The sequence below is a fragment of the Salminus brasiliensis genome, chromosome 5 (assembly GCF_030463535.1).
Source record: "Salminus brasiliensis chromosome 5, fSalBra1.hap2, whole genome shotgun sequence".
In the NCBI taxonomy this organism is placed as follows: domain Eukaryota; kingdom Metazoa; phylum Chordata; class Actinopteri; order Characiformes; family Bryconidae; genus Salminus; species Salminus brasiliensis.
In genome coordinates this window covers 12,274,287-12,287,003 of record NC_132882.1, presented here as the reverse complement: position 1 = coordinate 12,287,003, position 12,717 = coordinate 12,274,287, and the positions used below count along the sequence as shown (strand labels likewise).

The following is a 12,717-nucleotide window of genomic DNA, read 5'->3' as shown; positions in this document are numbered from 1 at the left end:
ACTTTATTACTACTTTACTTGAACTACAGAACATACTGTGTTGATGTGTACAAATTTTTATTTAATAGGTTATAGGGTGTTTTATATTCAAACATACATTAATGTCAAGTCATGTCATGTCTAGGTTTATTTGTCATTTGCACAATGTCAGGGCTTTCATTCAACCCCTTCATGAGAAGTGTCTTAAGTACTTACTGAGTAGAGCACCCTTTTGCTGTTACATGATGCCATGCAAACATGATGCATGGCCACACACCGACTTTCCTGTGGGATCTTATCCAATTCCTCATGGGCAGTGGCCATGGGTTTACATGCTACAACGGCCTTCTTCAAATCCCACCAGAGTTTTTCTATAGGGTTCAAGACAGACAAAATCTTCCTGGACTTCTACTGATACCAAGGCTTTGAGGTATCTTTGGGATAATCACCCTGTTGGATGGTCCAATGATGTTCAAGCTTCAGCTTCCTCACAAAATACATGATGTTTTTTCCCAAGATTTTCTGATAGTTGATTGAGTGCATCTTGCCCTCCACACACTACAGGTTTTCTTTCACTGTATGCTTCATTCTTCCTTCTCCAGATATACTGCTGACCCATTGATCATAAATGTTCCAGTTTTGTTTCACAGAATAGAATCCCAAAACTTCTGTGGAGCAATGAAACAAAACAGGAATTCTTCACTTGGTTTCAGAAGAAGTCCTGGAGGAGGTTGTCACATTCGCCTGACTTAGATGGGATTTGAAGAAGGTGGTTGCAGCACACAAACCCAAGAATATTAGTGAACTGAAAGCCACTGTGAATGGGGAATGGGCTAAGCTTCCTTTATAAACACTGCCAGAGGCTGGTGTCTTTTTCAGAAGCACGTTTGCAGCAGGTCACAACAGCAAACAGTTGCTCAACCAAATATGCTTGTAATTTATTATTTCATTTCATTTGTGACATTTAGCTGATGCTCTTATCCAGAGCGACTTGCAAGGTTACTCGTATTATGGATGTGAGCCAATGCAGTGTTAGGAGTCCAAGGACTCGAATTGGTGTAGTGCAGTATAGTGTGTCACCCAGACCAGGAATCGAACCCCAGTCTCCCACATGGTGTGGCAGCTTACGATGTTATCTGTTGTGCCACACCAACCACATGAAGAGATTGAATAATTCTAAGACATCAGTAGTCATTAAAAGTGGCATTTTGTGTTGAATAAAAAAACCCCACATTTTTTATTTGTGTTGATCTATTTAAATTGGTCTTGTTTGATTGGTTTATTGCAAACAGCTAAGCTTTTGTACATTGTGCTAAAAAACCTCATTTAAAATAGGGGTTAAATAATATCCATTGCAACAGTACAATAGATGTGATAAATAAATATGTCAGTATGGTGATTGTGTATTTGCTATTTCATAAAAATGACCTGCAGTATGTGCAGTGAGTAATAGCTGTAATTATAGGCAAACAATATAGGAAAAGGAGTTGCCAAGGCATTACGATGATCTGCTTATATAACTGCAGCTTCTCTGAACTGCTTTCGAAACGCTCATTAGTAACACAAACATGGAAAGTCTTAGTTGTTAGTTTCATACGCTCTCTCCGAACCTTTCTCCTTAATCATCTTAGTGAGATTCATTTTTATAGCTTAAGTTCTTTTACAGTTGCGTGGGTCAGTACTGCACTGGCGAACTTTGGCAAGAGAGAGAGGCTGCTGTCCAAACAGTCATGTAGAACTTGAGATCTGGCCTACAAAAACCTCTCCAGGCCAAACATGAAGTTACTGCTCCCTTCTTCACAGCTGCATGAGACAGTGTCCTTTATTTCACTGAGGAATCATGGGAATTGAGGTCCGATCAAGGGGACATCAACTGCACAGCTGCTTATTGACTGGCCAAGTAGATGAGATAATGTTGAGCACATTGGCCTTGGTTTGCAGACAATAGTTTCACAACGGTTCAGTAGGTTGATGATAAAAGTAAACTTAGTGACCTGATGACAGTGACACTGGACACTGTTGGCTTCTGTATAAGATCCCACTGTCTGCTTTATGATCATACTGCTCCTGAAATACTTGTAGCATGCCTTGACTGTGTTGGGCGGTTGTGAACACCTGTTTTTTTGTGATATCTGAGTCATTAATCAATGCAAGAATTGGAATTCTGTTGGCTACCAACTGTGGGATTAAATGCAGTATGTCACGCAAACTTGTGCAATGATGTTGGGCTGTGATGAAGCCTGGCAACGCCCAAAGCCTCCTGTTAACAAACAAATATCTGACTGCTGACTTAGATTTGAATCGGGACTTTCTCACCAAATGTCTTGTGAGGATCCAGAATGCACATTTACTACCATGGGTTACTTGGAAAAAGCTTTTAATTGTATAGGCCTACTTGATTCCTACTTGATACTATTACTTTCCATTATCAATACTGAAAGTAGCCTACTTGAGTATCCTGTCCTGATACTGATCAGATGAAGTAATTGAAGCACTTTGTTTAAGATAAGAACCCAAGATAGACCACCAACCTCAACCTACTCGACTAAACACACTCTGCTAACAAAAGAAAAATCGCAGTGTCAACCGAAAAAGACCAGAGCATTGCTCATGTCTGAAAACCACCCTCTGAGGTGGAGGCTGAGGTGTGCATGGCATGGTTCGGCCCTGGTTCACAGGAGCACTCTCAGCAGCATTGCTCATATTAGCTTCAGCTAATATCTTCCAGATGATTCTGTCGCACGCCGGTTCACCTCATACAGAGCGAGCAATTGTTTCTACAGTTCTCTGCAGACTTAATTAGGACCGTGTGTGTGTGGGGTAGGGATACTGGGAGGGAGTAGGAATTTGGGCTGAAGCATTGTCTCGAGATTTCATTCGATTTTGCCTGAATCTGCTGTTCAGGGGCCAAAGCTGTGTGCTCGTTCCTGATGTATCAGGTCCAGTGCTTGGTTTGGGAGTGCTGGTCAGATGGTAATGCTTTCGGAAACTGATGAATGGGTAGAGGTGGGAAGGTCTTTTTTAAACAGAAGTTGATTGATGTGGGCAGGAGACAAGATGTAGAGACCTACAAAGTTACCTTGGATCTATACAGAGGAACCCATTAATGTGTCTGTGTGTGTGTGTGGCTCAAGCACAGCTGGATAGTTGGCTATTCTTTCACTATGCAAGTATGATGCGAAATCTATGGGGTAATTATGAAGAGTTATGACTAACTCCTGCAACTACTGCACACACAGCAGTTTATGACTCTTTATCAGTGTAGTGTGACTCTTTTTCACTGAAGACATTTTACTGAAAGAATAATAAAGAAAAACTCCTGTTTGTTATTTCAGTGATTCGTCGTGATTCATCATGTGTCTGTCACACTCCTCCAACACTCAAAAATATTACATCATCTAAAAGCTCACGTCTTTACTATGCTTTTAGCTATGTAAAACTACACTGTTAAATGTGCCATAGAATGAAAAAAAAATCTTCTGTACATGGAAGTGACATACTGTGAACCTCAAACACTGCTGACAAGTCTGATGGCTTGGGGGAAGAAGCTATTGCAGAGTCTGGTCGTGTTGGACCGGATGCTCAGGTACCTTCTTCCTGATGACAGGAGGGAGAACAGTCTGTGTGAAGGGTGGGTGGGGTCATCCACAATGCTGGTTGCTTTGCGGATGCAGCGGGCAGTGTAAATGTCCATGATGGAGGGGAGAGAGACTCTGATGATCCTCTCAGCTGTCCTCACAATACGTTGGAGGGTCTTGCGGTCAGAGGCTGTGCAGGTCCCAAACCAGGCAGTGATGCAGCTGCTCAGGATGCTCTCTGTGGTCCCTCTATAGAAGAGGGTGAGGATGGGTGGAGGGTCATGTTTACAATGGCAAATTTAACACACCCACCCCACTAGCAGCAGTGCTGATCAAAGCTGGTGTAACAGTAAACACGATGGCCCCTTCAGGAGAATATGTTGTTGATACGGGAGACCTCTTCAGTATCCTCTAGACTCTGGTACTAATGGAAATATGCGTTGCTATGCATTGAACAAGTCCAATCTAGAATAGGGAAGGGAGGGCAAATAATGATCCGCAGTAGGCTAAAAGCTATTGCTAGCCTTATACAAGACAAGATGACTATATTAGTGGAGTGAACACATGTGTCCGAAGGGGTGGATAGCCATCGCTGCATTGCCTGGGGAACAGAGAGGGTCAAGGGCCCAACAGTGGCAGCTGGCCCAGCCCAGGTATCAGACCCACAACCCTGTCTTCATTAGCCCGGTGCTCTAACCGCTGAGCCACCACTGCCCCAGACAGAAGTAGCAGCCGAAATGTATTTTTCTGACTCTCCTGAAGATTTTAGCTGGAACTGTTCCACATTTGAGCCTGAACTACTTTTTTATGAGGTATAATACAATGAAAGCCAGTTAGAGCATACATCATTTACATAAATCAGCCTGAAAGGCACTGCACCAAATACAGCTTGTTTAGTTCTAAGGAATAAGGAGAGGTTGGAAAATGGTCATGTTAAAATGAGTTACGACTGTTTTCGGTACATAATCCCACTCACCCATCATAGCTGGACCTGAAATATGTGGAAAATTGCTCTTTTGAGATTCAAATTTCTCTCTCTCTCTCACTTTCCCTTTCTGTCAGAGAGAAGCTCGAGTGGGCAGCTGGATCTGACAGAGCTGATTGGTGTTCCTCTCCCTCCTTCTGTCTCCTTCATCACTGGCTTTGAGGGTTTCCCTGCATACAGCTTTGGTCCAGATGCCAACGTTGGCCGCCTCACACGCTCCTTCATCCCTGACCCGTTCTTCCAGGATTTTGCCATCATCGTCACAGCCAAGCCCACCACTCGCCGCGGTGGAGTTCTCTTCGCCATCACCGATGCCCTGCAGAAGATTGTGCACTTAGGAGTAGCGTTAGCGCCAGTGGAAGATGGCTCACAACGAGTGGTTCTGTACTACACTGAACCAGGCTCCACTCGCACCCAGGAGGCTGCTTCCTTCAAGATGGGGGACCTGACAGGCCGCTGGGCCAGGTTTACTCTGGCCGTGCAGGGTGAGGAGGTGAAGCTCTACATGGATTGTGAGGAACACCACAGAGTGGCTTTCCATAGGAGCCAGGAGAGATTGACCTTCCAGCCCAGCTCCGGGATCTTTGTGGGGAATGCAGGAGGGACCAGGCTGGAGAGGTTTGTGGTGAGTAACTAGCTGTTTACGGTTGTGTATTAAAGGCTTTTCCATGGTATGTTTGTGCAAGTAAGTGTGTTTATGCTTGAGGCCTTGTGTTTGTGCACCTGCTCTGCGGAGTGGTTCTTTATGGCTGTACTGACCTGCACTTTTGAGTGTGGTGGTTTCTTCCACTTTATTTGTGTAGCCTCTTTTACAATAGATATTGTCATAAAGGCACTGCATATTTCTGGGTCATGACCTACTGATCATGCAGCAGCAGCAAGGGAGATCTGACAGAGTTAACACTAACTGATCAAATTATTTAGAATTAACCCATTTGACCACTGTCATAAATGTATCATTTATGGCTCATTTTAAATGCATTGCTTTTGTAATGTCATGAAACCAACCAACATATGAACATACACCAGCATTAATCAGCCATAGCATAGCATAGCACCACCTGCCTCATGTTGAGTAGGCCCCCCTTGTGCTGCCACAACATATCTGACCATTTGAGGCGTGACCTCTAAAGGTATCCTGAGGTATCTGGCACCAAGACGTTAGCAGCAGATCCATTAAGTCTTCTAAGTTGTGAGGTGGGGCCTTCATGCATCACATCAATGAGTCGTAGATGCCCATGACCTCCATGAAACGCCTTTAGAGCTGGAGGTAGAAACTTTGGGAGGGACTCGTCCTCATCTGGTCAAAACCACATATACATTATCAATAAAACGTCACTATACCAACACATAAGACTGTTGTTATGCATAGGAGTACTGATCTAGTCATAGTAGTGATGGTAAGAATAATAAGAGTAATGATGATGGTAATGTTATTAACATTATGCAGTAGCTGGAGGGTGGGCAGCTGGTCTGAGGTGGGTAGCAGGAGAGCCTGATGGTCAGAAAGGCGGTCATATACCTGGGGCAAGTTAAAGAGATGGAATTAGTTCTGTGTGGATTAATGGAGTACAGAGAATGTGAACATCATCAGTCTGGGTTGTTGGATTATTGAAGGGGTAAAGGTTGTGTGTGCAGTGATCCTTGATGGTTGTTATGAAGTATTTGGAAGAGGCCTAATGACTCTTCTCATCATCCTTAATAAAGAAGACCAGCAAATGTGTCATTTACGGGTATAATAACTATCTAGTAGGACAGTAGTAGTGGTTTAGTAGTGGTTGTCTCAATAGCAGATATTACACACTTTCATAAAAATGCTGTCCGTATCCATAACTGATAAGGACGACATAGTAGTCCCATACCTTATCTGCCTGCGTGTTGAATGAATCGTTATGTGCAGTTCATCTTTCATTGATAGTTTTTTCTCCTTCAGACTAAAAGATAACATTTTCCTGAACAAACATGAGCATTTAATGATGGAAATCATCAGTCAAGTCTTTCTTTTCTTTGAGTTGGAAAATGCAGAGCATCTATGCAGGCAGATAGCTGATTCTGCTCTGCGGTTGGGCCACTGATCAGGACTTTGACAGATGTTCTACGTGAATCCTCAACAACAAGCAACAACAGCAGAGTAATGTCAGTGTTGTCAACGTGGCAGCCTCATGTTACATCAGCGTGACTGTAGAACGCTGTTAGATCACTGGAGTTAGAATTGCAGTAGAAGTCAGTGGAGTACTGCAGTAGAAGTCAGCACTGAACTGTCTGCCTGAGCAGACAGGAGCCTGTCCATTGGCCCGGCTGCTCCTGTTGACAACCAGTAACAGAACTGCGGCTTCTGGCTTTAAAATGGCTTGAAGTCATTCTGATGCGAAGGCTTGGTGAACACTGGGAGAAATGGTGGAATCTGTAATGGCTATAAATGTATATAAAGGACCTCTGTGTGCTCATGGCTGTCCTCACTCTGAGTAAGAGAATATTTACATTCAGAGGTTACCCTAAATAACACGCCTGTTAAAGAGCTGGAAAGAGCAACTGAAAAAGGGCTCTAGCTGCCGGTATATGGTTTGAGTGACTGCCAAACATTATGGTGACTGAACGTTTGCCAAACATTATGAAAGAGAGAGAGAGAGAGAGAGAGAGAGAGAGGGAGAGAGGGAGAGAGAGAGTGAGAGAGAGAGAGAATGTGAAAGGGCAGTAATAACACTTTGCCAATAGTGACACCAGTTTATACAATAATCAGATGCATGTAATTGATCAAATTATTCATAATTACACTGTTATTAAATGTAAGACTGAACGTTTGTATTATCATAATGAATTGTATATTTGTGTGTAAAAGGTGTGTGTTTTTTGTGTGTATGTGTGTGTGTGTTTGTGTGTGTGTGTGTGTGTGTTTATGCTGAGTGATCATGCTGGGTCATACTAATAAAGCTAATTTGAATTTGGAAATGTGAGTAGATGGAGGGAGAGAGAGGGAGAGAGAGACAGATACAGGATATGGAAGAGAGAGAGACAGAATTTGGGCAGAGAGAAAGAGAGAAACAGAGATTATGGAAGAGAGGAAGAGAGAATACATGGAGAGAGACAGAGAGAGACAGGGAGAAGATATGAAACGAGAGAGAGAGAGTGAGCGAGAGAGAGAGATTTGATATGGAAGAGAGAGAGCGTAAGAGATTAAGAATGTGAAAGAGAGGGAGAGAGAGACAGAGAGAGAGCACATAGAGAGGAAGAGAATTTGGGCAGAGAGAGAGAGAGTAGAGCAGAGAGAGAGAGAGAGAGAGAGAGAGAGAGAGAGAGAGAGAGAGAGGAAATCTGGGGAGAAGGTTAGAGAGAGAGTTAGAGAGAAGTGATGATGTCCAACAGTGTGAAAAGTCACAGTAGTTCTGCGTCAGTACTGTCTGTGTACGTATGCTAAGTTGCCAGTTAAAGGGAAACACACCACAGAACCATACCATAGTGACCATCTATCAACTCCTAATGAAGCATTTAGCAACACTGTATTTAGAAACCCCACATACATGCATTGGTACACTGCATTTCTCTGTACTGCTAACAATTTTTTGTCCTAATATCTTAAATATTGGAAAACATCAGCAATCCTATATAGTGTATATAATTAGACCCTTATTGCATATCATGGCCTTCTTCGAGGTAGCTTTCATAGACAGTAAACACTTCAGATGTCTGGTTCCCATCACCACACTGCCCAATTCTGACTCTGTCGGTTTCTCTATAATAGCGTGTTTCACATCAAACCTCCTTGAAGGACTTTATTTACATCTTAACCATTTAATGATGCTCAGATTGAGAAAAATCAGTGTTATTCCCCTCAGTGTTATATGATGCACATGCACACAAACACACAGACAGGCATTTCTGCCTCAGAGCAGTTACATATGGATGCCAAGATGCAGTGCAGACCAGCTGATGGACACACGCACTCGCACACACATATGCACATGTATATACATCCGCAGAGACGCGTATGCACATGCACACATGTGGCTTTGGCAGCCTACCCAGGTTCATAAATACGAAGTGCAGTTGCTGTGTGCTGTGCGTCTTCTCTTTTTTAATGGTTTCCTGGTTGTGCGGCAGTGATGCTGTGCAGGGAGTATTTCCTCTGCCGCTCGGCTCCAAATCCCCCCACCCCGCTGCCACATACACTATATTCTTTCAATATGCAGCCCTGGCCGCCGTTCATGTAGCTCTACTTCACTGAGCTTTACTGAGCTGTTGCTGCTGGGCCACTGTGTTTCTTACAGAAATTTTGGTTTGCTGAAAAACAGTGGTGCCAAAACAGGTTCTTTGGAGTGATGCCATAGAAAAGTGGTCCTCCTCCTGGACAGCTACCTTCCTGCAGGTTTCACCTCCAGCCCAGATCTAACACACCCCTTTCATCCAGTCACGGACTTCTGAACCAGATAGAGTGCTTTAGTGTTGAATCCAAAATCTTCGGGAACGTAGCTCTCCAGGAGCAAGGTTCAAGACCACTGGTGTAGAAGAACCACCTTTGGTCCCTAAAGAGACTTAAAGAAATAGTCCACTATTTTTTATTTATTATTTATTTATACATATTTATATTTATATTTATATTTATATTTAATAGCGACTGCCCACTGACCTCTGTGGATTCCAATAGGCTTCCCCTTCATTTACCAAGTAAAGGTCGAAATGGGAGATTACACTGAAAAACATTAGAGTGGTTTCTTGGAAGAACCAGCCACTGAATGGTTCTTTAGGGAGTCACCATAGCAACCACCTGGTATACAATAGCAACCATCTAGCAACACCATAGCAATCACCTGGGATACAATAGAGACCATCTAGCAACCACCTAGCGAACCATCTAGAAACACAGGAGCAAACACATAGTAACATCATAGCAACCACCTGGGATACAACAGCAAGCACATAGCAACCACTTAGCAACACCGTTGCAAATACCTAGAAACACTATTGAAACCACCATGAATGCCATAGCAACTATGTTGCCACAGCCTAGCAACGTCCTGGAGGTGAAATCCTCTTTAGCTGTGCAACTATTCTGCACTTCCTTCAGGTTCATATATAAAATTGTGATATAGCATATATACATTGATATACCATTGCTAAAGCCTTGCAAAACCTTGTATCTCCATTTTTCCAGTTTGGCTTTTTAACATAATTTGAATCTGAAATTTAATGATGAACGCATCAACAGAAATGCTCCAAAATGACTTGGAGTGAAAGATTTTTACCTGCCAAAGTGGACATCCATTCAAAGTTAAGACCTTTTTTTCCTTCTTGTTGCCATTCTACGATACAAGGTAATTGTGTGACACTGATATATGGCATATTTTGTCAACATTCCTCCAATCACGTTTTACATATTCAGTGTCTTTAGGTCTAAATTATGACAAAACAATTGTAAATTATAAAATTTATGATTTTCCTAAACAAATTAAAGTGAGGTCAGAGATTTACAACCTCTAGCATCATGGTGTCTCCATACAGTCTCACATACAACCTCAGACACACACAGGTGGACACCACTGCCAATGTGTGTGGCCTGCCCTGCCCTGCCCGGGTCAATGTCTTTACTGTTTGCAGCTGGTATTTGCATATGCTGCGCCGACAAGTCCGAAAGCTGTCTGGTGCAATGAACTAGCCAGTAAGGATGCAGGCTGTGCCATTCCCCCTACCAGCCCACACACACACCACACACATCCACATACCAAATAAATACACTACCTTTATAAAGTTTGGAATCAGTGTTTTCAGTAATCTAATCAGAAATGTATAATAACTGTCATTATCAGATTAACACCTACAATAATCCTACAAAGTCCAATCCTAAAAGAGCCGACAACTGATTTCATGTCTTATAGGAAATGAATTTTTAAATGCAGCATATCGCATACATTACTACTGCATAAAGAACAACAGTTATGGCACGTTTTCAGCAGGGATCCAATATTAAGATCAGATATCGGTTACGATATTAACAAAATTAGCTGGATCAGGTATCAGATAATCAGGCCTATCCATGGAACTGATCCTTTCACTTGAACTTCTTGGTGTGAGACTGCACTAAATGTTTACCTGTTAGCAGTGTTTGATTACTGCTTGGCCACATTGCTTATTTATTCTCAGGTTCAGCTGCTAGATTTTATTTTGAAACACTGTTTACACTAAATATTTAAAAATAAGATTGATTACAGTTTGTTTACATATATTTTTTTTGTTTTATTTGTTTTGGTTGATACATTTTATTTATTTTAATATATTTTTAGAAGTTTAACTCTAACTTTTTTATTTTAAATTTGAATGCTGTGTCAAAGTCCTGCATAATTGTTTATTATTTTAGTGACAAAGAAATAGCAATTTAGTTTATTTACATCTATGTGTTAATTTGTTATATTTTGTTTTACAAAGTTAGTAAAGTAAACGTCAATCCTGATACCTTAAGTCTCGCCCACATGGTGAGGTATCCAATTTATTAATTCAGAAATGGTATTGGATTGCTATGGGGAATCGACCAATATGCAAAGTTTATGTATAGGTATCGCTATTGGAACTAAAAAAGCTGGATTGGTGCATCCCTAGTTTCCAGACTTTTAACCTGTAGTGGAACGGCAGTCTGAAATGAGCTTCTATTTAGGAGTAAAGTTATTCATCAAGTTGCTTTAAGTCAGTTTGGTTTTAGGCCAATTGAAGGTGAATTCCACCGATTTTAAAACATTTCTGCACAGTTCTGTCTTTCAGGGTGTACTCACACTAGGATCGCATCGCTACCCGAGCTGAGTCGCCTGCCAGATTTAGACTGCACATGCACACATTTGACTTACTTTGATGCTTATTGCTTATTATTGACAGTCATGAGTTGTTTTGTGTGCACTGCTACACAACACTCACATGCCTTGCTGCACACATAAGAACATATTGATGGAGGCAGCATCACTAATGTCATGTTTGAGCTCCCGCGCCAATGTCCAACTGAACCATGCCCGAGCCCACCTCTTCAAGCGGGCCTGGGCACTCTGTTCACTGTGTTCATGGTTGGGATGGTCACACTAGTCTAACAAACCAGTCTTTGAGGGTGAAACGTGCTCAGGCACAGTACAAGTCGCCTAGTGTGAGTTCAGCCTAAGATACTTCCAGATTTGGATTTTTTTGGAAGTGTTAAAGACAGAAATCAGAGATGGTGACAATTGTCTTAAGAGGACATCCCTACATTTATTACTACTTTAAATGGCTAAAATTAGAATCAGGAGCAGCACATCAGCTGCGGATGATTAGAACATCATTAGAGGGGATTTTGCAGGAGCCTGTCTTATTAACCCTCAGACATTGCGTTTGGTTCGCTCCTGATTGGTGAAGTGAGCTAGCTATTATTCTTAGGATTCGTTAATCCCTAACAACTATAAATAAGTCAGAAACTATAAACCTATATTCTAGTTATATTAGAGACAGGAACTGAAATCTGGGCCTGAAGCGCCTAAACTCCTGATCCAGACCACATCACAGACTGCTGCAGATCTCTCAGTGGAAATCCCTGATTACTCTAAACAAGTCACGCAGTCGTTTGAATCTGAGGAGCCGGGCTTCCCCTGCTGCAGCTCAGAGTACAGAAAACAGCCTGAGTCAGTAGGATAGTCTGCCCCAAAGGGAGACCCATTCATGCAGGCTTCACTCACACTTCCTGTTGGTCATCTGTATCCATGGGAACATACTATACAACTATACAACAAAGGCTATCCCACTACAGCAGACAACTGAGGTTAGTATAAATCAGGAATGTGTGTTTAACCTCTTCAGCTGCTGAGGAATGGTGCAGTTTTCAATCCTGAAGGGAAATTGCACACATATGAAAAACAAAAGTTTTGCATAATTCAGTGACTGAGGTGCAAGCATAGTCATTCACAGAGATTTGATGTTAAATGGTTAATTGTAGAGAACCTAACAGTCTCAGGAACCAGGGATTGCAGTATCTACAGTATATTTACATTACATTGACATGTTTAGCAGACGCTCTTGTCCAGAGTAACTTACAAAAGGGTACTCAGATAATAGCCTTTAGCCATTTCAGTAGCCAGCTAGTATCTAGATGCTACCAAATACAAAAGTCAACAAGGAGACCATAATACTCAACACTACACTTCGCTCAAGTACTCTCGGAAGAGGCAGGTCTTC

The 12,717-nt window shown here is 42.1% G+C and overlaps 1 protein-coding gene across 1 annotated transcript in view; it reads left to right on the top strand.

Moving 5' to 3' along the window:
- Positions 1 to 12,717, top strand: part of col15a1a (collagen, type XV, alpha 1a) — a 101,829-nt gene that overhangs the window by 37,466 nt on the left and 51,646 nt on the right. The window contains exon 3 of the mRNA XM_072679392.1: positions 4,620 to 5,167. Within this exon, the coding sequence (XP_072535493.1) occupies positions 4,620 to 5,167 (548 nt within the window). The remainder of the gene's footprint in view (positions 1 to 4,619; positions 5,168 to 12,717) is intronic.